This window comes from Branchiostoma floridae, chromosome 13 (genome assembly GCF_000003815.2).
Source record: "Branchiostoma floridae strain S238N-H82 chromosome 13, Bfl_VNyyK, whole genome shotgun sequence".
NCBI lineage: Eukaryota > Metazoa > Chordata > Leptocardii > Amphioxiformes > Branchiostomatidae > Branchiostoma > Branchiostoma floridae.
In genome coordinates, this window is record NC_049991.1 from 2300287 (window position 1) to 2323360 (window position 23074).

Below are 23074 nucleotides of genomic sequence, written 5' to 3' on the forward strand. Positions count from 1 at the left end.
CCATAACTAAATGTTAGAATTTTTAAAAAAGGCGTTGTTTTTGTATCCCTTTAGAATGCAAAGGTAACCAAAGCTCAAGAGCTTGTTCAGAAAGCAAAGGCACAGAAGAGCGGTAAAGCAAAAACAAAACCAGAGAAGCTTCGGCAACCCAAAGTGACCAGACCCAAGAGGCAAGCAGCAAAGCCAAAGAGCCCAGAAGTTGTGGAAATAACAGAGGAAACAGCAAGAAAAGGGACAGCCAAAGAAGAGGCTTTGAAACGGAAGAAAGCAGTGGAGACTGCCAAGAAAGAGGCACCCAAGGTTGGAAAAGACGGCAAGCCACTACGCTCATTTCTTGATGTGCTGGGAAAGAAGAAAGTTGCTTCCCCTAAGAAAGCAGGTAAGACAATGTCTTGAGTTTTGTCTTTTAATTTTATATTATCTTGTGGTGAAATGCTGCGATGTATCAACATCAAATGTGGAACTTTTTTCACTCATTATGTTTGCGGAAGCAGCAAACATATAGTTTTCCTGCAGATATTCTACCAAAACGCAGGAAAAGCTGGGGCTGTACCAAGCTCTCTACGTTTCCAGCTTTTTGATTGGCCACAAAAGGGCTTTCCTTGGGGATACGTCACATGTGAACCTATCAGCAAAACGCTTGCTCAAACCGGGATCCAATGAAAACACTTCAATGACAAAGCCTTTGGCTGTGAAATACAGCTTTTCGATCGGCCGAAACTCTATGCTTGTCATCGATTAAACCAATGAACGCACAGGATTTAAATCGGCCGGGCCACCTTGAGCAACATAACGTTATAAGACTTATAAGGTATAAAAAATCGGTGCAGAATCATGTCAAACCACGTAGCAAAGTGGGGAGTGATACGGCCTCACACGCTGAAGGCCGCAGGATCGAGTCCCGCAGGGTCACTTTTTTTATTCCCCATTTTAGATATGTATCTTGTATTTACAACGTTTTCATCTTGCGAACAGGGCATCGTTTGTTTTACACGCCTTTTTCAATTTTTTTTCTTGCACTCAAAAGACGTGCTGGGCGTTACGGTCGGTCGGACGGTCCGTGTGGGGAGGGGGCTTGCCAATGCCTCGTTGCCTTTCTACTAGTTATTTCTTTTCTTGCGATTTTTCCTTTCTTTTCCCTTAGCAAACATCCTGCATTTTTTTCAAAAATGTTGCCTTTCTAGTTAAGTATTGTATTTTAAATGAAAGTAGAAAAATTGTGGAATAACAAAAATTGTGAAATTGAGCATGCATTGTTATCAAAACTTTCAACATATTTCCGTATTCAGTCAATATAAACAAATCTAAATTTTCTGCTTTTTTTTGCTGAAACATTCAAAAGTAGCAACAATTACATCATATATTTTTTTATTCAAGAATAACAAAAAAATTGGGACAAAGGAGACTCATGTATTGTTATCAAATCTTCAATGCAACTTAGTGTTCAGTCCATTATTAAAATCTTGTATTTCTGCTATTTTGCTGAAGCTTTCAAAAGTAGTAACAATTACCTCACATATTTTTGGCATTGTAGTGGGTTCTCCAAGAAAGGTGGCTGCAATTTTCAGCACATTTGGTAAGAATGTCACAAAGAGTGGAAGATCCAGTCCTCTTACCATCCTGGATGAAGACAGCAGAGGGTCGGGGTCTGAGAGCTCCATGGATGAGGCCACTTTTGCAGCACGCAGGTGTGTGCTTCTTTTGTTTTGGTGCATATTATCATATTCGTGATTAATTGAGCTTTTAAAAATGGTACAGAAGCTTGTACGGGGGCTTACCCCAGTTTATATTTCGGGTTTAAATTGGAGGCTACACACCCCTTCAAGTGTAACGATAGCCTCTTCTAATGAAATATTCTGAAGCAAAATAAGTACATATGGGGTGAGAGGATATCTCTTCAGCTACAAGACCAATGACTTTCATGTCAAACATAATGCAGAAAATTGCACACTTTCACATAGGATAAAGCCCATTGAACACATTTTTTCACCAAAAACAATTGAGGTCGTCAGAAAGAGAAAAGCCTTGTGTACAATCAAGCCATCATAATATTGAAGAAAATTCCAATATTCCTTTTTTTATAATCATCATTGCGCATGGTATTCAAATTGGGCAGATGCCATGGACTTGTCTAACTCTGCTATTGTTTCTCTAACTTCCCAGGAATTTCTTGATGAGTGGTATTCCAGACAGACTTAGGAAACAGATCACGGTCAGTGCGGCTCAGGCCTTAGCCTACGCCTACCCACCCTTCCCAACGGTCAGCCATGTCCAGCAGAGGGACACGGACATCCCTGATGGACATCTGGATTTCTGGAACTTACCGCAACCCAAAGAAGGAAGCATTCCAACAGTGGAACTCCAGAGCGATTGGAATTTTGAAGGCAAGGTTCGGAAGGATGGTCTGCATCTAGGAGCAGTTACAACATGTGCATACAAAGATATACTGCAGAAAGAGGTAAGTTTAACAACTATAGTCCGTTCTACTTGGTGGGGACTTTCTAAAAGAAAACGCTAGTTCACCTTTATTTGCGGGGTAACCTTTATCCGTTGTATTAAAAACAATCAAGTCTACAGACTGTGGTCTTAAACTACATTATATTGAGAAAAAAAAAATTTAAAAACGCCGTCCATCAACGTGATTCCCTGCATGTAGATATCCTGTTTTTAGGAACAACGGATATAGGTTACCCTGCAAATAAAGGTGAATTAGCGTTAAGGCCTAGGAAAAAAAATGTTGTGTTTACTGTTTCAGTCCTGAAAAAATTGGGTCGGTAGGTAGGGATTATCTTTTTTTTTTTATAGTTTTTTAAAACTTCAGTGTGACATATTACAATACAGTTAAACACGAAGTAAACTGAAATGCATGAGGACACTAAGTATCTTTCAATGTCAAACTGATTTGCCAAAAAGCAGTTACTCAAGCAAATAGATTTTATTTTGGAAACAGTCAAACGTTTCAGAAACCATCCAATACGTTCCATCAGTGACTCTTCTTTTTGCCATATCTTATAATATTACCTGGATGTCTAACCTTCATCAAAATCACTGAAGAAGATTCTTGAGAAAGATTGATAAAGTCAAGACTGGTCAAATACCATCTCTGAGCTGTCATTATTGCAAAGCTACGAATGACTTCATTGGGAGCACTGATTGTTGACACCTGCATCTTTTGGTAACTTTTCCAGCCTAGAACCCCAGTCCCTCCCCTACCCCATGCTGTGTGTAAGAGTCTGGTGGCAGACATAGGCACCTGCTGTCCTGGGGTGCCTGTCAGGAGAGTCTACAAGCGGTACAGGTCCAGATACATGGAACACCAAGGTCACGAGCATCAGAAACAAGGTATGTAAAGTCTAACAAAAGGATTGTATACTGTGACATTTTCTGTCTGCTATTTGTTATCTGACATGACAAAATTACCTATGTCTTTTTTAGGAAAACAATACTAATTAGACCTGGGTTTGAATCCTGTTATGCTACCAAACTTATGCCATTAGAAAAAGGCACTTTCCTCACTCCACCCGGGTGTAAAAATATGTACCTGACTTCTTTCTGGGAGGTAAAAGTCTGTGGAAGGAGAGGGTTGGACGCCGCTTTGAAATACCGTGCCCAAAACACAACTTGGATAACAACTAACTGCCTCAAAAAGGCTATTGGACTACCTTTAAACCTACCTATTCTCTATTGGTTATGCCTTATGGGGTTATTTTCTGGAAAACTTTTTAAAGGGTTTAAAAGTGAATCTTCAGTTGAGTAGTTATTTTTTCGCAATTACTGGTCACACTTCAAGAAGTATGAGCAAGAACAGTATTAATATAAGTATATTGTATTTAAAGTTTATCAAAATGTTTTGTTTCTAAAAGATGGCCGCTCTTTATTTGACAGATCCCTCACAAACTACTGTCAGTCAACCAGTGACAAGCACTGAGCCGCCAGCTGTGCAAGACAAGAAAAGCAACAAGAGGAAGCTTTCAGAGGTCACAGAAGGTCAAGATCACAATAGCAAGAAGAGGAAAACCACAGAGGAAGACTCTGAAGGTCAAAGGAACAGCCCAGAAGGTCAGGAGTCAAGAAAACGGGGGCGACTGAGTAGGAAATCCAAGATGGCCGACAGAAGTAAAGGTCAAGAGTCGAACACACTCCAACCATCAGATGGGGAGGGGGGCAGAAGAAGAAGTGGTCGAACGAAGAGAAATGCTAGCCCAAGTGAAGAGAAGGAAGAACCAAGGAGGAGTAGTAGAAGGGCCTCAAAGAAACAGGAAGAGGAAAAGAAAGAAGACAGTGAAGAGGAAGTAAAAGTTGTAGAAGAGGCACCAACAGAAAGTGGTGACACAAACCAAGGTATGTTCTTGATCGGGCAAGTGCAATTTTTACATGGGTGTTTTTCCATTGGGTAAATGTGGAAAGATATTGGGCTTCTAGGCGGACTTAATGATAAGAAAATCATGTAAATGTAGCCATTTGGAAGAGGACTTCTCATAACTCCTTGGACTTACGGTAAAAAATGCTTCAACTGTTTTTTTTTTACTGAAAAATAAAAGAATTTCCTTGCTACAAGTATAATTGCATACATGTAGAAATATGTCATTTAAATTTTTGGCCATTGAAATTGGGTTTTGGGTCAGTAGATTTTTGTCTTAACTCACCTTGTATTGCCTTATTCAGTATTGAAGTGTTTTCAAAACTTCTATTTGCTAATTCTGTCATCCTTGCATTGTTTCTGTGTTCAGGTTTTCAGGACGGATAGAGTAATATTTTTTTTCCGTCCCAACAAGTAAATTTCCATCCTGGGACAAAGGGACGGGTCCTGGAGACAGCCAGTTCATCTGATAATGACAAGAATGAAATTATTGTTTCGCACAGTCACCGATTATGTACAACTCTTATTTCATTCTGAAGATGGCATCCAGGATTCACTGTGGACGGACAAGTACCAACCCAGAAGTTCCTCAGAAGTTATCGGGAACACGGGTGCCATGAAGAAACTCAGGGGCTGGCTACACGACTGGAAGATCAGAGCAGACAAGGAGATGAGACGGATGATGAAAGAAATGAAGAAACAAAAGAAAGCACAGAAAAATGCAGGTAAGTTTGCTGGGGCTACCATGTCATATAGCCCTGTCCTTTGCATTATGACTGGCAGAGTAGCAGTGCTAGCAGCTAAGTACAAAAATGATGGCAAACAAAATGTACAGTGTAATCACAATATTTGTATCAATGATTTGATAGCGGTAAGATAAAGCTAGGGTTGTGCTGAGAGTGTGAGCTGATATGAGCACCAAATGAACGGTGTAAGGGAAATATTTCTCATAGTATGTAGCATGTTTCTATGGCACAAGCGGTAACACCGCCCTGCTGCTTGGCCATCTGGATCAAATTCTTTGGATCCACGGACCTGAGGTCAGTTCAGCTCGGAAAAGTTGTAAGAAATTGCTTTCGCCAATTTCGGATGGTGATGTAAAGCTGACAGCCCCTTGTATAAGGAAGCTTCAGGCATAAGCCTCAAGTGTCAAATATCAGCAAATAAAAGAACCTAACACACTTATCGAGAAGAGTAGGGGTGCCCCGCAAAAATAGGCAAGCCATAGCAAGGCCATATTGCACTACTTGAATAAGCATCATGCTTCACCTCAATGGATGTCAACTTTACCTTTTTTATATGTAGCTCACAAAGTAGCATGAATTTGATCTTTTTTAATATAAAACCTAGCCTGGGTACCATCCGGAAAGTAGTTCGGAGTTAATTAGTTTATTATACACTATATACACAGTCGTCGTTTCTCCCTCTGTCATAATTATATGCTATATACAGTCGCTTTTCTGCTGTTTCATCTGGGAGCCTTGACCACGTTAACGTCTGGAATCTTCCAAATTTTAGACGAGGGCGCTGATTTGTTCATAAACGTGAGCGAATTAAGGAATGGGTTCAAGTGCTCCTTCGAACAGGCGTTTCAACACCCAAAAGAACCCTCAATTCGTTTGCAGGGGGCCTGTTGTCATCAAACAGGCACTCAAGAACCCATTCCTTAATTTGCTCATTAATTGATGTCACCACCAGAAGGTTTGAATATACAGGTCTCCAGACGGGTAGCAGAAGCAAACATAGGAGCAAACTACTACCCGGATGGTACCCAGCCTAGATAAAACTTTTAATTAGGGTGAAATATTCATGTAGCCAGCTGCTCTATAGATAGATGTCTGTTTGTCCATCCCAGCCAAGAAGTCCGGTTCTCAGGGATCAGGTGACTGGTGGGATGATGATGACAGTGACTTTGACATCAGCGATGACGGAGACAGTGACTACAATGAGGAGGAGGAGGAGGATGGTCTCTGTAACACCATGCTGGTTCTGGGGCCAACGGGCATCGGGAAGACTTCAGCTGTGTACGCCTGTGCCCAGGAACTAGGATACAAGGTACGAGTCGAGTCAGATTTACAATAGAGATTGCATCATTTCATTAGCATCTTTTGTACTTATCACTAAAATGGTTGTAATGTGGTCTTGTCATTTAGGTTGTCGAACAAGAATCTGTAGGTTCTGGGTTTGAATACCTGACATGCCCCAGTGTTGTGCTGTTGGGAAAATCATATGTGAACTATTGTGTAATAGTTGTTGCCATACATTGTACTGTGTACTACAATTGTTGTGCAGTAAAGTTCTCTACTATTTCCTCACTTAACTTGGGAGAAAACAAGTACCTAACCTTGGTTAGATTCGTCTTCTTGGATTGAATTTAAAGCTGGAGGTCCCATGTTTGAGGAGAACCACACCTTCAGTGTGTTAAAGAACCCACCACACTAGCTAAAAAGATTGGGCTTATCTCGGTCTGAGTGGATCAAACCTTACAGTCTGGTCTCGGGGTTGACATCTTAAAAAGGTGATAGTTAACTATCATGTCATTCCTTCTGCATATGTGGTAGATCTGCATAAATAAATGAGATACAATGTAGATACATAATACTAGATAAAGAAAAGGAATGGACAACAAAAGATTGTAGATAGACAATTTATTCACTGATTTTCACCTGTCCAGGTGTTTGAGGTGAATGCAGCGTCCCTGCGGAGTGGTAAGCAGGTGCTGACACAGCTGCGGGAGGCCACCCAGTCCCACCAGGTGTCCAAACAAGCACAGACGGGCGGGGCAGCAAGCCTCTTCAAAACCTCCCTCACACCACAGAAGGGTAAAACCTGTCTCATATTTAGTATTAATTTACTCTACCAGTGAAATGAAATGTGCTCTATCATTCTCGTAAAGATTTTGTCTTTTCTGAAAATATCTACTTTATATAATCTTTAAATCAATTCTACTGTTTACTCTTTGGTGGGACGAATTAGCAACAGATTGTGATGTTACAGAAAGGACTTCAGCTTATAAGTACTAATGTTTATTACATTAATTTTGCATCACAGAAAATATAACTGTTACAGTACACATGATATATAGTGTATGAATATATGCAAGCAGGGCTCGAAATACTACCTGCATATGCAGGTTGGTGCAGGTAATATTGGAGCTGTGCAGGTATTTCTGGTGTCCACCTGCACCAAATCTGCACTGGTAAATGTGCTGGGTTTTATAAATAAATATCCTATAATGTAGGTGTAAATGGATTGTTATTACCTGCATTGACTGTTACCACCCATAGAGTATAAAAGAAAAATAGCAATGGTTCCTGAACAATTTTAGTATGATCCATACTTCCTAAATTCAGAGTGATGCAGGTAAAATATGTCTGGTGCAGGTAATTTTCAATGTTACCTGCACCAGTACAGGTATGCAGAGAAACGTATTTTGAGCCCTGGCAAGCTATCATAATTTTAAGTTGTTATGATAATTCACCTTTATCCATGTTGTAACCTCTAATAATATGCACGGGTTTTAAAAATGGTAAGATTTACAATTTGACAGATGGCAGTTTCAAACTGAAATATTTTTAAAATGTTGCAATTTGAAACCACCATCCATCGACTAGACAACCCTGTTTTTAAAAGCAAAGTAACAATTGACATAAAGTATGCCACAGGTAATGATTAATTAGTGTTATATCGTTTATCATGTGCATTTAAAAACTCCCATGTGTGATAATATTTTGCAGTCAAACCAGGAGTAAACAAGGGTCCTGTGCCTTCCTCCTTTGCCTCCTTCTTCAAGAAGTCAGAGGATGGTAAGAAGGAAGAAGACAACAAAGGCCCAGCTGGAAACAAGAAAGTTAGAAGGTCACTTGAGCTTGGGCCTTCTTCCGATGCAAAAGGAAACAAGAAAGAAAAGAAGTCAGGTTGGTATTGGTCACAAATTGTGTTCACTTGGTATTAAATATGATTATAAGGTAGTATGCATATTACAGTGGTTAGCAGCCCTGCCTCTGGAACTAGCTTTGTCACTCGCTCATACAGTCTTGCATGCTACCGAAAGGGTTGCAGTCTTTATACCTCAATTGCCCAAGCCTCACTTATAATAATAACTTTATTGCACAAAAATTGTACAAGGTACAAAGTATGGCTTATATGTGACAGGGACGTTTTTCAGGTGAAAAATACGTGCAACCCTAGATGTCGATCTTAAATATGGCCGATCTTCCATCGATACGCCTGAAGATCGTGGATAATGCGACAGGGGTATTAGGATGGGACATTAAACTATGGTCTACTGTACATTGTTCTTGTCGAAAAGGGCTAGGGGAATTTCCCCAGTACAATGAACCTGTAAAAATCAAACTTCAAACTATCTGACTTCTTTGTAACAACCAGTAGAAGAATAGCTCTTCAGTGAGCTCTTCACTGGATCAATATCATTTTTTTCAATATGTGAAAATATCCATTCCATTTCCATAAGTGATGACATTTTACATTGCATACCATATATCTTTGTTTTCTGAAGATTGTTTTAAAAATTACACATACATGTAATGCTAGTTCACCTTTATCCACGGGGTAACCTATATCCGCTGCTGTCAGAAATGGGTATGTAGGGATATTAAGTCGACGGACGAGAGTTTCAAACTACAATATTTGAACATATTACAACTCGAAACCTCCGTTCGTCAAGTTGATATCCCTAAATACCATGTTGGTAAACACAATGAATATTGGTTTCCCTGCGGATAAAGGTGAACTAGCGTTACATATAATTAAATGATATAATGCAAACTTCAGTAGGATTCAAGAACAACATACAGTATTGTAGGGTTTAATGGATGACTGGTGTCTGAATATTGTATGAAAATTTTTTTTTCCTGTTCTACAGAGAAGAGAAGATCCAGTAAAGGCAGTGGTGACAAGAAGTCATCAGACAAGCAAACAGAAGCAAAACCAACTGCAACACAGGAACCCACACGGGCAATGACTTCACTCATACTGTTTGAAGAGGTAGAGTTTTGACATTTTTTCTTACATTGTTTTAATGCAGCGCGTTGATATCCAGGGAATATGATACACAAAATAAAAATTACTCAAGTACTTGAAGTACAAGTAACTGGAAATGATTTTTGTCAGACATTTCTGACAGCATCCACTATTTTTCGTCAGCAACACTGAGCAAGATCTGTTGAAAAGTCTTCAATCTCAAACTATGAATTGATATGTAAATGAGGTGAAGACATTTTAGATAATCCAGTAGGAAACAAAAATAAGAAGAAAAGGTTGATGCTGATTTTCCAAGTAGCTCCTGTTGTTTGAGTACAGAAGCTAATGTTATCTCGCAGGGGTGAAAGAGCCAGATCCCAAATGGCAGGTCCCAATTGCAAGTGCCAGAAGTTTAACAGACAGGCGTTTTTTCCTGTTTAGGGAGGGATTGTACATTCTCACATATATTGTCTCTCTAACTCTTTTTATATCCGGTCATTGAAGAAACTCTGCATGAGACGTATCCTTTTTAGTGCATCAATTGAAGGGTGTAGTTTCCGCAATGTGAAAGTTTCCCCTTGCCCCCCTCCCCACAGGTGGATGTAGTGTTTGAAGACGACAAAGGATTTCTCACAGCCATCAACTCCCTGATGACGACCACAAAGAGGCCCATCATTCTCACCACCTCAGGTCTGTATGGCTTTTGGAATTTGGTGTCAGAAAGTGGGATCATGATGATAATTTTTGTTCTAGAAGCTTTGTCTTATGCAATTCAAATTTAGCCTTGTATCCAAACCTATTAATTGCCATGTCTCTGGTCTTGTGTCCTCTCTTGCAAAGAGACAGAGAGAGAGAGAGAGAGAGAGAGAGAGAATACAAGAGACTTGGTACTTTTTATTGTGGATACAAGGCTAGATCTAGTTAAGTCCATCTTGTAACAAGTAGACCTCATCGATTGGAGTTATACATTTGAGTTATTTAGATGTGCTAACTTGCTACTTGTTGTTGATGGAAGTAATCCATAGATATGTCCCTGTAGCGCAAGCGGTAACAAAACTTAAGTGCTGCTTGGACATTTGGATCTAATTCCATGGATCCCTTGGCCTGAGTTCGATCCTAGGATTGTCTCAGGTTGGAAATGCTGTAAAGGATTTCATTCGTTTTTTCAGATGGTGACATAAAGCCGGCAGCCTGCGTATGAGAACGCTTAGGTGTAAGCCTCAAGCATCAACATCTGCACGAAAAAACAAACAAGAACACACTTTTGAAAAAAAGTGGGGTGTGATGACCCAGTAAAAACACATTCCATAGCTCTGAGATTCTACCCAAGGTCCTTATGTAGGGATGTGGTTGCATTTCATTTGTTGACTTTTCCATTTCAGACACCACCTTTCCTGCCAGGTTTGAAGGAAGATATGAAGAGCTGACTTTCAAACAACCTTTGCAGGTAAGAAGTAACCAAATACTGTAAATACTTAAAGTTTGCGTGGATTTACTAGTCATTTCGCGGTATAGAGTGTTCCTGGTTCAAACAAAAGTGCTAGGACTACAGTCAGAAGGTTTGTAAGTTTATATACATGTAGTCTAAGAGGTCAATGTGAGAAGTTTCAATAACCTGGTATGAACAGTATGTATTCAAAAGATCCAAACTGATTCTACCCCCCTCCCCTTGCAGCCTGTTGTAACGTCCCACCTGCAGCTGTTGTGTCTAGCGGAGAACCTCCCCACCAAGCGAGCCGATGTGGAAGCTACAGTGGCCCTGAGCCGTGGGGACATACGACACGCCATGTTGTCCCTGCAGTTCTGGGCTGAGTCAGGAGGGGGCAGGATTGAGAAGCAGATGGCTTCAGATCTCCACAAGGTACCAAAATTCAACTTTTTGGTACACAATTTCAACTTTGGATGTTGTTTACAGGAAACAGGAAGAGTATTTTTCGGAAAAAAAATTGCCCTGTGTTAGTTATACAGTAGTGCGTCATCAGCAAACAGTATTTACGTTTTATCCACAAATAGTTTCATCAGTTTGGTAATTCCATCAGGTTGGTAAGTTACAGAATAACATGATTTCTTTGTTTATTACCAAGTGTTCTATTCAACCAATGCTTTGGTGAGCGTCTGTCACCTTTTTCAGAGCAATTCTGACTAGTTCACATTGCATGGCAACTAGGGCTGGATACCTTTTGGCTTGATCAGGTTCAGGTTCAGGTCCGAGTCCAGAGGTTTAGGTTCAGGTCCGAACCTGAACCTGATCCTCTATAGTAGTTGTCGATATATTACTTTGTAATCTTATATTATCATATAGTATCATATTCATATATTAAATAAAGTTTATTAAACCAATATTCAGATTAGTGTACTTTTTATGCCTTTTTGTCAGTGACTACCAAGCAGAGAGGAGATTAAAAGCAGTTTTATATTTATTCAGAGAAAATCCTACACGTAATTCACTGCACACAAGGCTATAATGTTACATGCAAATCAAACAACGCCATCTAGCGAGCAAGGTTAAACTGCACTCTCGCGAGAGTTGAGGCGAGAACTGGCGAGAACTCGCTATGTTTTGAGTAGAGAATCCAAGATGGCTGCCTGTTTGTCGCCGAGCGCTAAAATTTTTTCCTGCAAGACCGCACAAATCGCCTCAAAGCTGGAAAAATGGATTGAATACACGTACAGAAGAAGAAAGAAATGTTGTTTTTCCCATGGTAATTTTTTCTGGATGCGGATTCTTCATTTTGAGTGAAAATTTACCGCAAGAATTGAGGAATTTTCCACTCGATAATTCCTCGTCGGTCGGCCTCATGCCATGGTAAAATTTGATGATTTTTCGTAGCACATTGTCAATGTTGACCTAAAATTGAGCTGACAGGTACACAAATTGATGAATATGAATTATTGTAGGCTAATTTAGTTTGATTCATGGCTATTTTGCCATTCCATGGCCGGAGTACTAGGATTTCTAAGTACAATAGATTTCTTGAAATTGTTCAGCCTTCCGGTCCAAAAAAAACGGTTCACGACTTTCGGTTTTTTGGACTCGGTTCCCGGATGTTGTACCGGTAAAAACCGGTCCGGCCGAACCGGTATCCAGCCCTAATGGCAACATAGGTGTTGCTTTACTTTTACTACCGTATTGCAAACGACAACATAGACTATGTGAACATGTAAATACTTTACATTTGTGACCACATCTGTAAGCAGCGCCACCTATGCTGCAGTACAATGTGAACCAGTCAGAATTGCCCTGAGGAAGGTGACAGACGGTCACAGAAACATTGTTGCAATAAAACACTTGCTTTTGTACAGAGAATCTTGTTGATATTCATTCTTTATCTTTGATTTCAGGTTGCCACAAACACAGAAAACCCTCCACAACTTGCACAAATGGAGGAATCTTCTCAGAGCCAGCCATGCGACATTTCTGTCAAACCCGGCGACAAGACCACCATGGTGCTCGGACCTCTGCCTGATGATGAGGATGCCATGGATGCCGATGGATTCCTCAGCTGCAGAAAAACAGCTGCAACACTCGGTAACAGGGTGCTGCTGTCTGCTGATGACACGTGCGACAGCTGTCCATCAAGCCAGGAGGTTGCTATAGAAACAGTTGCCATGGGAACAAGCCCGGAGACAGTAGACGTGCATTCTCAATGTATGGAGAGTGTTCTTGGAATCCACAATGTTGCAGGCTGCAAGAATCAACTTCTTGAAACATTCAAGGTAAGAATAAGATTTTGTTTTTTATTTATGATTTATCTATTGTGTATAAAATACCCTAATGTTGCCAATGGTCTGTTACATTGAATTGTGTAAGGTTTTGGGGTTTGATATCATTTGTATGATTGTATCTTACTATTTATGTTATACCAGGGCCTTGAAAATGTTTGATCAAGTGTTTTGGAATTTTGTCTGTATTGTACGTGCTAAGCAGGCTTCTACTTGTATCTCACTGGCTTCCATAAATCAGTTTAAATGCACTTCGCTTGCGCTGCTGTCAAAAAATTGGAATTTTATGTTGTTTGGGTGAATGTGACATTAAAAGAATACAACACTGTGTGATGTTATAACCCATGGGCCCAGCCCAACCAGGGGTCTGAGCACATAATGGCCAAAGTATGTATTTTTATTTATTTATTTATTTAAATCAGGCACCTGGCCCATATATTAGAATGTATAAGAACAAGAATACACAGTCACATAACAGTATACTTGTACTAAGTTGAAGCCTGACTTAAAAACTGAAATAAAACTACCTTTTAAAAACCATGTTCAGTCTGTGTAATAACTGCTGTTTTTATTTTCAGACTCAAGGCTCAGACCAAGGATGTCTTGCTCGACAGATAAGCTTGACAGCCAGCTGCCAATGGCAGGGCAGAAACCTCCTGTTCTACAACATCGAACAACTGCTGCCCCTCCCCGCGACTCCATGGATCAGGCCAAAATGTAACAACCCAGGTGTACTTCAGAACGTACCATCCCAAGATGGAGCTAAAGAGAGGGGGAAACAGAGGATAAGGGATTCTCTTCTTGATAGTTCACTGTTTGATGCAGAGGATTTGCCAAGTTCTCAACCCAAAGATGCTACCACAGAAGATTGCAAGAACTCTCTGCAAATAGTAACAGAAGGAAGGACTACGAACTGTAGCATTGAAGTTGATGATTCTCAGGGCAGCTCAACAGTTGTAGGAAAAGAAGAAAATATCTTCAAAAAGAAGCTCATTTGCCAAGCACTTGCATCCTTTTGTGAACTGTCAGAAAACAAGTCATTCCTAGACTTGTATGCATGCAAGTCCTTTGAGAAGGAAGGGTTCTGTAAGATTGACCAATCAGCATGGAGGGCAAAGGTCAAGTCAGGTATGACTGACAATGTGAGGAAAATGGAGGCATCTGATTGGAGGACGGCAGAGATGGAGGCGGAGCTTCGTGCTGCAGTGGAAGTGATGAGTGTGAGGCGGTGTGCAAGAACAGTAGGAAAGCTAGCATCAGAATATGCACAAGATTCGGGGAGTAAAGACTTGTGTGAAGAACTGACGTTGCCGGTCGTAGGTGATGCAGCTAGCTTGAGGACGGTAAACCTACAGGACGAATCGCAAGCACAGCTCAGGTATGTCATGATTTTCTTTCTCAATATCTAAATCTCCCAAGGTGTTCTTTAAAAACATGGATAGTTCACCTGTCTCAAGGCAGGAAAAAAAAAAATGGTGAAAATTCTACCAGAACCCCTTTTTCAGAATGTCCTGAGTATGATAATTTCAGCATTTATGGTTAACACTAGTTCACCTTTATCTGCGGGGTAACATATTTCCGTTGTACTTAGGGATATGAATTCAAGGGACGGTTGTTTCAAACTGCAATATTTTGAACATATTGAAATTTTAAACCACCGTCTGTCGACTTAAAATTCCTAAATACTGGCACTGTTTTGAAAATTAAATGCCGGATAAAGGTGAAGTAGCATTACATGCAGATAGTCATTTCATAAACTGTGTTCCCAATAGACCAATCCTGTTAGCCCCCACCCAAACCTGTCAATCAAAGTGTAGATTTGCAAATGATGTCATGACATACAGCCATTCTCTCATTGGCCAAACCGCTTATTGTTACACTATCATCCATACTAAATGCTAAGTGCTAATTGTTGAAGAGTTTCATCAGTCACGTATGTTTACAGTTACTATCAATTTTCTTCCTTAAGTGTGATTGTGATTGACAGCCTTCAGTCTTTAATGAGAAATCAACCCTAGCCTGCTTATCTAGTTCTATATTTTATATACTCCCTGCCAGGGTTGTAGCCAGCCTGAAATCATTTTCAGTCCCCTCGATTTTGAATCAGAAAGAATGAGATGTCGAGCCGAAGGCATAACGTTCCTAAGGGGATCCGGGGGCATAGTCCCCTTAAAAATTTTGAAATCTAGACCCTCTGAAACCCAATTTCCTGCATTTTGAGGTGTAGATTTTGCTGGTCGACTAAGCTGTTCATCTGATTTGGTGAAAAATTAGACAAGAAGACAGTTTTTTTATATCTTTACTGACTTTAGATATAGTTTTTGTCCTTTACAGAGGACGGAATGGGCAATTTTTTTTTCAGTCCCCAGCTGCAAAATTCCTTCAAAGTACTGAAGGACAGGTGCTGGCTACAACCCTGCTCCCTGCCCTTTGCATTGTTTATAAGTGTTTCTTCTTTATTGCAGTATGTTCAGCTCAAGGCATCAGACTGTCCATGGAGTTGCGTCAGCACTACCTAACCTCACCCATGGTCAGCACAGGGCCGTCGCACTGGACTATCTCCCCACCCTACGCTCCATCTGTCTCACCGAGAAACTCAGGGAAGCTTCCAAACTCAAAAGAAGGTACGAATTCAACTTCTAGGGGTTTTTTTTAAGTTGCAAGGGGTAGCATTGTAAGTAAGCAGAGCAGTGAAAATGAGTACCTAGCTTCAGTTTGATTTGATTTGATTTATTCAGCTTCAGTTAAGGACATCTGTTGGATGAAATGTTCAACCAAGGTCCCATGTTAAAGGAAAGCATATAAAAGAACCCACCACACTTATGGAAATGAGTAGGGCTCCTTCTGGTGTGAGTGATTCATATTCCTACAGTTCGATGGCCACAACTGGGGCAATTACTGTTGTATTGAGGTAACTAGGTGCTGTGAATAGGCTGCCATTGCAGACACTTGCAATTAAGCTAATAGTAAGGCCTAGGAAAAAAAAATGTTGTGTTTCCTGTTTCAGTCCTGAAAAAATTAGGGTCGGTAGGTAGGGATTATCTTCTTTTTTTTTCGTGTAATTTTTTTAGGCTGGCCAAAACTCTAGTGACACATATTACAATACAGTTGAAGAAAGTAAACTGAAATGCATGAGGACACTTCTCTTTCAATGTCAAACTGTAATTTTGTGCATAATAGACACATTTACCCTTCATTAGATAGGACAAGCAGCGTTTTTACTTCAGTAGGGAGCAGGCTGAATAACAGTTCTAACTGGAAGCTATGTGACCCCACTGTCCACCCAAAAAAAAAGTCTAGGGTAGGCAGGTTTTTCTAGGGAAGGTAGGGAAACAGGAAACACAACATTTTTTTTCCTAGGCCTAAGCTCCTCACAATTCAGCGCCTGGCTGTGAAGAGAGAGTAGTCGGCCCACCATCAACAATAACAATAGACCTCTCAGTTATGGCTAGCTGAACAAGTGATATTTCAAACATTGACTTTTAAAAGCTTTTGTCTTTTCTCTTCTCAGGTTTCTACACTACCTGAATAACAATGGGTTGTCACTTAAACCCTCCGTCCTGAATGCTCTCTCTCAGGAATTTTGAAGATGGGATCAAGAAGTGAATGTAAATTAAGACATGAGGGTAAGACTAATGTGATTGTGCGAAGATTGTTTTTACTGATTCTTACTTGTGTAACTTTACCTGTAGCTGTACAAAGAAAGGTACTTGCTTTTGAATAAACTAAGATATGAATGTCATCCCTGGTCATCGGTAGGGCCATGTTGATTTGATTATATGGATGACATCTTCGCAAAAAAATTCGCACATGTAAATTGTACAAAGTAATTGCAAAATAAGCAAAATAATATACAATGTATGTCTATCTTGCCAAGAATATAGGAAACGCACACTAATGTAATAGAATGCCAATTGCACGATTCAATTCAACAATTCTCTATTGTTTGGTATACCATATTCAATGTTAAGTCCTCTGTTCAACCTTTCTGATCACTTAGACTTCATAATGAAGACAACTGGGGGGGGGGGGGGGGGGGGGGGCTTTTTTTTTTTCCCAAGCCCGCATCAGTTTTGGGTTCCCAGAGGATGGCCTCCATATAATGAAATCAACATGGCCTATAATAGCAAATGGTTTTGCACACTTTTTGATATTTTAGAGATTTGAATAAATTGACATTTCGTGATGGTTTTGAGTGTATTACCTACCAACTTTGAATATATTGTATTAATCTATTTTCTCTATATGAAGATTGTTTGGAATACACCGAGTGAAGCAACCTGATGCATTACTGTTGGAGGAAGTAATTTTATGGATTGTGTGCAACATGGCAAAATTTTGGAAGTTTTTACATTTTAGCTAATGGACACTGCCAAACAACGCGATGTTAACTGATTTTCAAAAAAATTAATTACATGTAGTATTGGGTTAAAATGTCTGGTCTAACATCATATCATCTTTCCAAAAACTTGATGTGAAACGATTTGTGTTCTTGTATGAATTAGTGTTGTGCATATGTAATTACAGGAAATTAAAGTGATTAAATGTACTAGTAATTCTGTTTTTTTATGTTAATTGTTCTCACTCACTTATTTGTCCTCCTTCACATACATGTAGTGCATAGAATCGACTTCATTCACTAGGCCTCACCATCCATTTCTGTCTTTAGATTTTGATAGGTTGTGTTAAAAAAAATAAAAGTTTAAACTTTCCTCAAGAACACAATCATTGCAATGAACCACAAAAATCACGTGCAGTGAAGTATTTATTTTGGCATGACCATTTTTCTTCTGTCACAAGGTTTCTTCCTTTTTTCTCTCACAAGTTTTACTTGGTAGACCAGAGAGGAAGGTAGGCAGGAACAGCCTGTTCCCCATCTGTTCCCTCCCACTCGAAACAGGCACCCATAACATTGCTGAACAGGTAACCAACCTACAAAGAGAAAAAAATAAAGAATTCAGGACAATATCAAGTTGTTTAAAGACTTCTAGGAGGGCCGGCGTTTAGGATTTTTAGAATTTTCAACTTTAATATTAGGAGGGGTAATTTTAGATGTAGCCTGGATACCATACCCCAACATAAAAATATATCGTGTTAGGGTCTGGCAGGATGGCTGTAGAAAGGTTCTCGGAAGGCCCTTGATCAGAGGGAGGAGAACCTAGGATTGATGACCACTCACACCACAGGTAGCCAGCTACAACACACCACAGTTGGTCAGCAGGCTATCACAGTAGCGAATCAGGTACTTAGTGGTCACTGTTATGGATTGAAAAAGTACAGTTGGGGGTGTTTAACCAATCATGGCAGGGGTGTAGTACCTCCTGCTGATCCTGTGCTGTTCTATTGGTGGAGTTTTTTGCCCACTATTATTTATTAGGGGGCAAAATTGAGAAGAGTTCCTTTCCCATACGGCCAGACCCCTGCACGATAGATACTTGAGATCGGGCTGGGGGTTGGTAACCAGGCTATTTTAGAAGTAGCAAAACTCCCTCTCGTAGCATTAGATTACCTGGGCCCATGTTGAAAAGTGGGAATTAGCTTTCCCAAAAGAAAAGAAAACACTTCTAGAAGAGACTATCAAATCGTTATAAACTTGTGGTGCACTGTATATGTTTTGCATGTATCCATCAGTTGAACCTTGACGAGTAGAATGAGAAAAGATTGAAATGTGTATAATAGTGTCAAATTCCACACAAACAATATGAAACCCAAAACTGGATAGAGATGTTGCCTAAATTTCAATTTCCTAAGTCTAGCCACCACAATATTACTATAACAATCCATTGATGTCATGTAACTTGTTAGTGATAAGTTGCAGATAGATGAAATTTAATTTAACATACATTCGCATAATTCCACCAGGTGCCATTATACCGCCACCTCAAAAAACATTGTTATAGAGGCCTTCTCACGATTGTCTTCAACACCTAAATATCTATAATGTGTTAAATTTACGATATTTAACGTTCGGTATTCAAGACAATCTTGGGAAGACCTCTATACTAACGTTTCTTTACGTGGCGGTATTATGGCACCTGGTGGAATTATGATAGTCGATGTTACCTCTTCAGCTGCCTTTTGCACGGCCGGGTCTCTAGAGTCGTAATACTCATCCTGGAGACAAGCGTACAGGGTACGGCCGCAGTCGCAACTGGTGACGGTGTGGGGGCGCATGTTGGTCATGCCATATTTGTTGGTCCAAGCTTGAGGAAAAATATGTAGAGAATGGGACGGTAAGTGAGTGGAAACGAATAATTAAGCTGACAGTACGACTGGATGCACATTGTAATAAGGGGACCTAAACATCCTTACATCAAAAGCTACCTGCCAGCAAAACGTCAGTGCCATATGGTCATGACAAAAGATGAAAAAAAAAAAACATGTTTTGTTACTGCAATGCTATGAACCAATTGTTTTGTTACTACAATGCTATCAACTACCAGGATGCCCCAAATCTACCAGGACCACCAAATCCTCAATAGCTTCTCACATACCAAATATCATCGCAACCCATATCATCATCCAAAGGGTCCAATACGTTATAGCTGCGGATACGCATGCACATATGCCCGCAAATAGAGCCAAAAGGTATATAATACCTCCATTTTCCGCGTTGGTAAAAGCGAATCTGCAATGCCATCGTTTACGACACAGCATCAAAGAGCAACTACACGTGTCAAGGAAGGCCTCTAGCGATCTACGCAATTTTTGCAGCTGCGCGAGGTAGTAATTGATACTTACTTTAATTGATAGTAATAGTAATTGGCTGCAGTAATTTCAGCTATTGCTAGAAGTCGCTTTTGATCCACCCGTAAATAAATTTGGGTGGATTGTGGTGAAATTCCAACACAAACTGTTCAGGAAGCACCGACCTTACTTATCTAACTTTAACCCTTTTTCGTACGGTACTACAGGCATCTGTCATTAACGTAGAACTGTTGAAAAAGTTTTGATAGAATTCTGTCACCTACCGGGGATGTAGTCCGGGCAGAGGTAGTGTGCGAGACAACAGCGGTCCACAGTCGGAGGGTTGCCGAGCTGGGGCTCGTACGGGTCCGCGTTAGGGGTGCCGGTACCACACCACAGGGTGCCTGAAAAATACGAACAACTGACAGTTTTTTTTAAATTTTTTTTTTAATTGCAACATTAATACAATACAAAACATAGTGGTGCCCCCACTCAAGCACACAGCCTTATATTAAAGACACCACTAGACAAAATAACAACACAACATAGGACAAAAAAGATGAAACGGGTACGGGAACGCCTAATTCTAAAAAGAAACGGACGGATAAACTTATGTTACCAATAGAAAATGATAAGGATAGTCAAAAAGCAATTTTAAAATCGTTTTGTTTCGAATAAATATGATTGAGTTATGGAGAGAATTTGGGAATTTATATCAGATGCCAGTAAAGCCGATCCTTTAAGTAGCAGATAAACAAAAGAACTATCAGTTTGTTCGAGATCGTGTTGCGTATAAACGACAGGGTGTTTGACCCAGGTTTTGAGCCCTTGGGAGAGGCACAAACACGACTTTCCTCACTTCACCCAGGTGATTTGAGTACGTAGCTTCGGCTAGGGCCGTCCCTCGGATATGACGTTAGGCCACAGCAAGTAAATTTTATGGATGACATCCTTTGCAGACTGCAAAAATAGTGAGATAGGGCGAAAAAAAACAAGATGGGTGAAAAAAAACAAGATGGCTACCTTTTCAAAAATAGGCACCATAAATTTGTGATGACTGTTGTAAAAAGAATTAAAGGGACAAAACTTGGTATCGGAGCCAACAGGGCATTCATTCCTGTATTTAAGACATGTACTGGTGTGGTAAAAGTGACACTAGTGTGGTAGACTGGCATCACCAACAAAGTTGGTAACCACACTCATAGCTTCCATATTGGTATTCAATAAGTTTCATTTCTACAACTACAGTCCTGGGTACCACGCAAGTGTCACTTCTACAAGTACAAGTACAAATGTATTAGGCTACAACACAATATATATTTGCTAATTTTGGTACTTTATCGTCATGTTGACCATCCCTGCAGAAAAAAAAAATCATGTTTTTTTCTAAAATCAGGCGCGCGCTGATGTCATCCATCAAATTTACTTGCTGTGGCCTTAACTTGGGGTCCCGTGTTTGAGGAGAGTCACACCTCGAGAACGTTAAAGAACCCACCACACTTATCAAAAAGATTAGGGGTCCTTCCCGGTGTGAGTGGCTCAAACCTTACAGTCTGGTCTCCGGGTTGACATATTGAAAAGGTGATAGTCACCTGTTATGTCAATCCTTCTACAAATGTGGTAAATCTCAATAAAATGAATATTGTAAGTAAAACAATAAAGTGTATGAAAAAAATATGGTTGTTTGGAATAAAAACTATGAAATCATAACGGAAAAGATTATAACGTTACAGCAACTATTGTGACAGAAAAAAAAAACGGCTGTTTATAATTGTTAGACATTTGCGAATGACTTACCTGGGTAGTTGATTGCGAACTTTGTTTGTGGTGCGGCTGACGCCTAAAAAACAAACATAATTTTACGTTAATCTAAAACCGTAAAGAAACAAATTCTGTCCTACACATTGCTATTGAAGCTAAACTTGGTAAATGGGATACGGTCTGTTTACGTACTCTGGTGTTCTGGAACAGGACTTCGTCTTTTTACAACAGCGCCCTTGAACCCTTTCTTATCCTTCACCTAAGTGAGGGCACAGATACGACAGAGTGCTAAGTAGAATCTTTTGACAACCTACGATAGTAAATTTCTTCGCTTCAAAGCAGCCTGAATAGCAGTGCCAATGATCATGTGGATTTAAGTGTTTGTTTTATGCATTTTTTTTTAGAGTTACAACTTGCATTCGCCATCGGATGTCCCAAATCGCACTTTTTGACGTTTTAACATAAATTCTCGACCGAATTATTACATTAGAATATATCAATCTAATCAAAGATCCTCTAGAATCGTTAAAAATATGCAAAATCAAGCGTATTCAATGTATTTCTCTAACACTTTAATTGCCCTCTCACATCACTCTCATAATTCCACCAGGTACCATAAAACCGCCATATATAAATAAATGCCGTCTCAACATTGTCTTGAACACCTAAATATCTTAAGTGTAATTATATAACTCAGGATTACGGATACTGCATTAGTACATCTCTTTAAATCACTTTAGATTCATCTATCTATTAATAAATAGCATATTTTCTCATGTGGCGTTATTATGACACCCTATGAAATTATTAGAATTGATGTTACATGGGTTACCCCTAATACTTTATGACATCTATTCAGTTAGATACATGTATGTCGTGTATATAACGCTTTGTAAAGGTGGGGTCACACGTGCGTATATATTTTTAGTCCGTATGAGGCGCGCATGGGAGTGTTTACCTCCACCAGGCCCCACAGGTCGTTGGAAAAATAATAGAAATTGGACAAACGTTAACAGGTAACACGTCAGACGAGTTAGCTGGGTCGCTAACCATACTTTCTTGATCAGCTAACACATCTGGCATGTTATGTTTCCATATTTGTCTAATTTTTACTATTTTTCCCGCGACTTGTGGAGCCTGGTAGAGACTAAGAGCTTCATACGAACCTCAAACGGACTTGAATATATACGCATGTGTGAACCCACCTTTAAGGTAAAATACGCATACATTTGTTGTATAGATCTTACAATACTAGTATTGAAACAGATTACCTCTCCCGCCATATGGCAACACAACCAACGTAACAACTTCTCTGCCTTTCCCTTCGGTATCACACGATTCTACTTCTAATTTTCTTTGTACGAAATTCCAAATTTCTTACCATTCCACAAAGGACAACAGCCAGTAGTGCGGTCCACATGGTGTAAAAATGTGTCTTGCTCGAAGAAAAGGAGAAAAGAAGTAAGTTGTGAAGTCAGTATCTTCCTTGTGGAGGACGTGACTAAGTGAATTACGTGCGCGGCACCCACAAATATGTTCCGCGTGAGAATTTGCTCATCT

General features: G+C 39.9%; 2 protein-coding genes across 2 annotated transcripts in view; one reads left to right on the top strand and one right to left on the bottom strand.

Annotated features, from left to right (window-relative positions):
* LOC118429321 (ATPase family AAA domain-containing protein 5-like) overlaps positions 1 to 16862 on the top strand; it is a 17345-nt gene extending 483 nt beyond the window's left edge. Inside the window, exons 2-18 of the mRNA XM_035839803.1 lie at positions 55 to 379; positions 1535 to 1688; positions 2164 to 2458; positions 3189 to 3342; positions 3886 to 4341; positions 4900 to 5085; positions 6216 to 6415; positions 7035 to 7182; positions 8098 to 8277; positions 9246 to 9367; positions 9940 to 10033; positions 10726 to 10790; positions 11019 to 11204; positions 12686 to 13060; positions 13645 to 14444; positions 15532 to 15690; positions 16578 to 16862. Coding sequence (XP_035695696.1) covers positions 55 to 379; positions 1535 to 1688; positions 2164 to 2458; positions 3189 to 3342; positions 3886 to 4341; positions 4900 to 5085; positions 6216 to 6415; positions 7035 to 7182; positions 8098 to 8277; positions 9246 to 9367; positions 9940 to 10033; positions 10726 to 10790; positions 11019 to 11204; positions 12686 to 13060; positions 13645 to 14444; positions 15532 to 15690; positions 16578 to 16653 — 3975 coding nt within the window. The 3' untranslated portion in view covers positions 16654 to 16862. The remainder of the gene's footprint in view (positions 1 to 54; positions 380 to 1534; positions 1689 to 2163; positions 2459 to 3188; positions 3343 to 3885; positions 4342 to 4899; positions 5086 to 6215; positions 6416 to 7034; positions 7183 to 8097; positions 8278 to 9245; positions 9368 to 9939; positions 10034 to 10725; positions 10791 to 11018; positions 11205 to 12685; positions 13061 to 13644; positions 14445 to 15531; positions 15691 to 16577) is intronic.
* A 936-nt stretch (positions 16863 to 17798) lies between these two features.
* LOC118428914 (acidic phospholipase A2 PA4-like) lies at positions 17799 to 23010 on the bottom strand. The gene is made up of 5 exons (XM_035839202.1): positions 22896 to 23010; positions 21551 to 21593; positions 20038 to 20157; positions 19130 to 19269; positions 17799 to 17998 (listed from the first exon to the last, which is right to left on the bottom strand). The coding sequence occupies exons 1-5, from the start codon at positions 22932 to 22934 to the stop codon at positions 17894 to 17896; spliced, it is 447 nt and encodes a 148-aa protein (XP_035695095.1). The 5' UTR covers positions 22935 to 23010; the 3' UTR covers positions 17799 to 17893.
* Between the last annotated feature and the right edge of the window lie 64 nt (positions 23011 to 23074).

Bases quoted from the DNA above. Each gene is read 5' to 3' on its own strand.
- LOC118428914 (XM_035839202.1), bottom strand. From the start codon at position 22,934: ATGTGGACCGCACTACTGGCTGTTGTCCTTTGTGGAATG. The intron at 21,594-22,895 runs GTAAGAAATTTG...TTTGTTTTTTAG, and splicing joins CTGTTGTCCTTTGTGGAATG to GCGTCAGCCGCACCACAAAC. The intron at 17,999-19,129 runs GTAACATCGACT...TTCTCTTTGTAG, and splicing joins TGCAAAAGGCAGCTGAAGAG to GTTGGTTACCTGTTCAGCAA.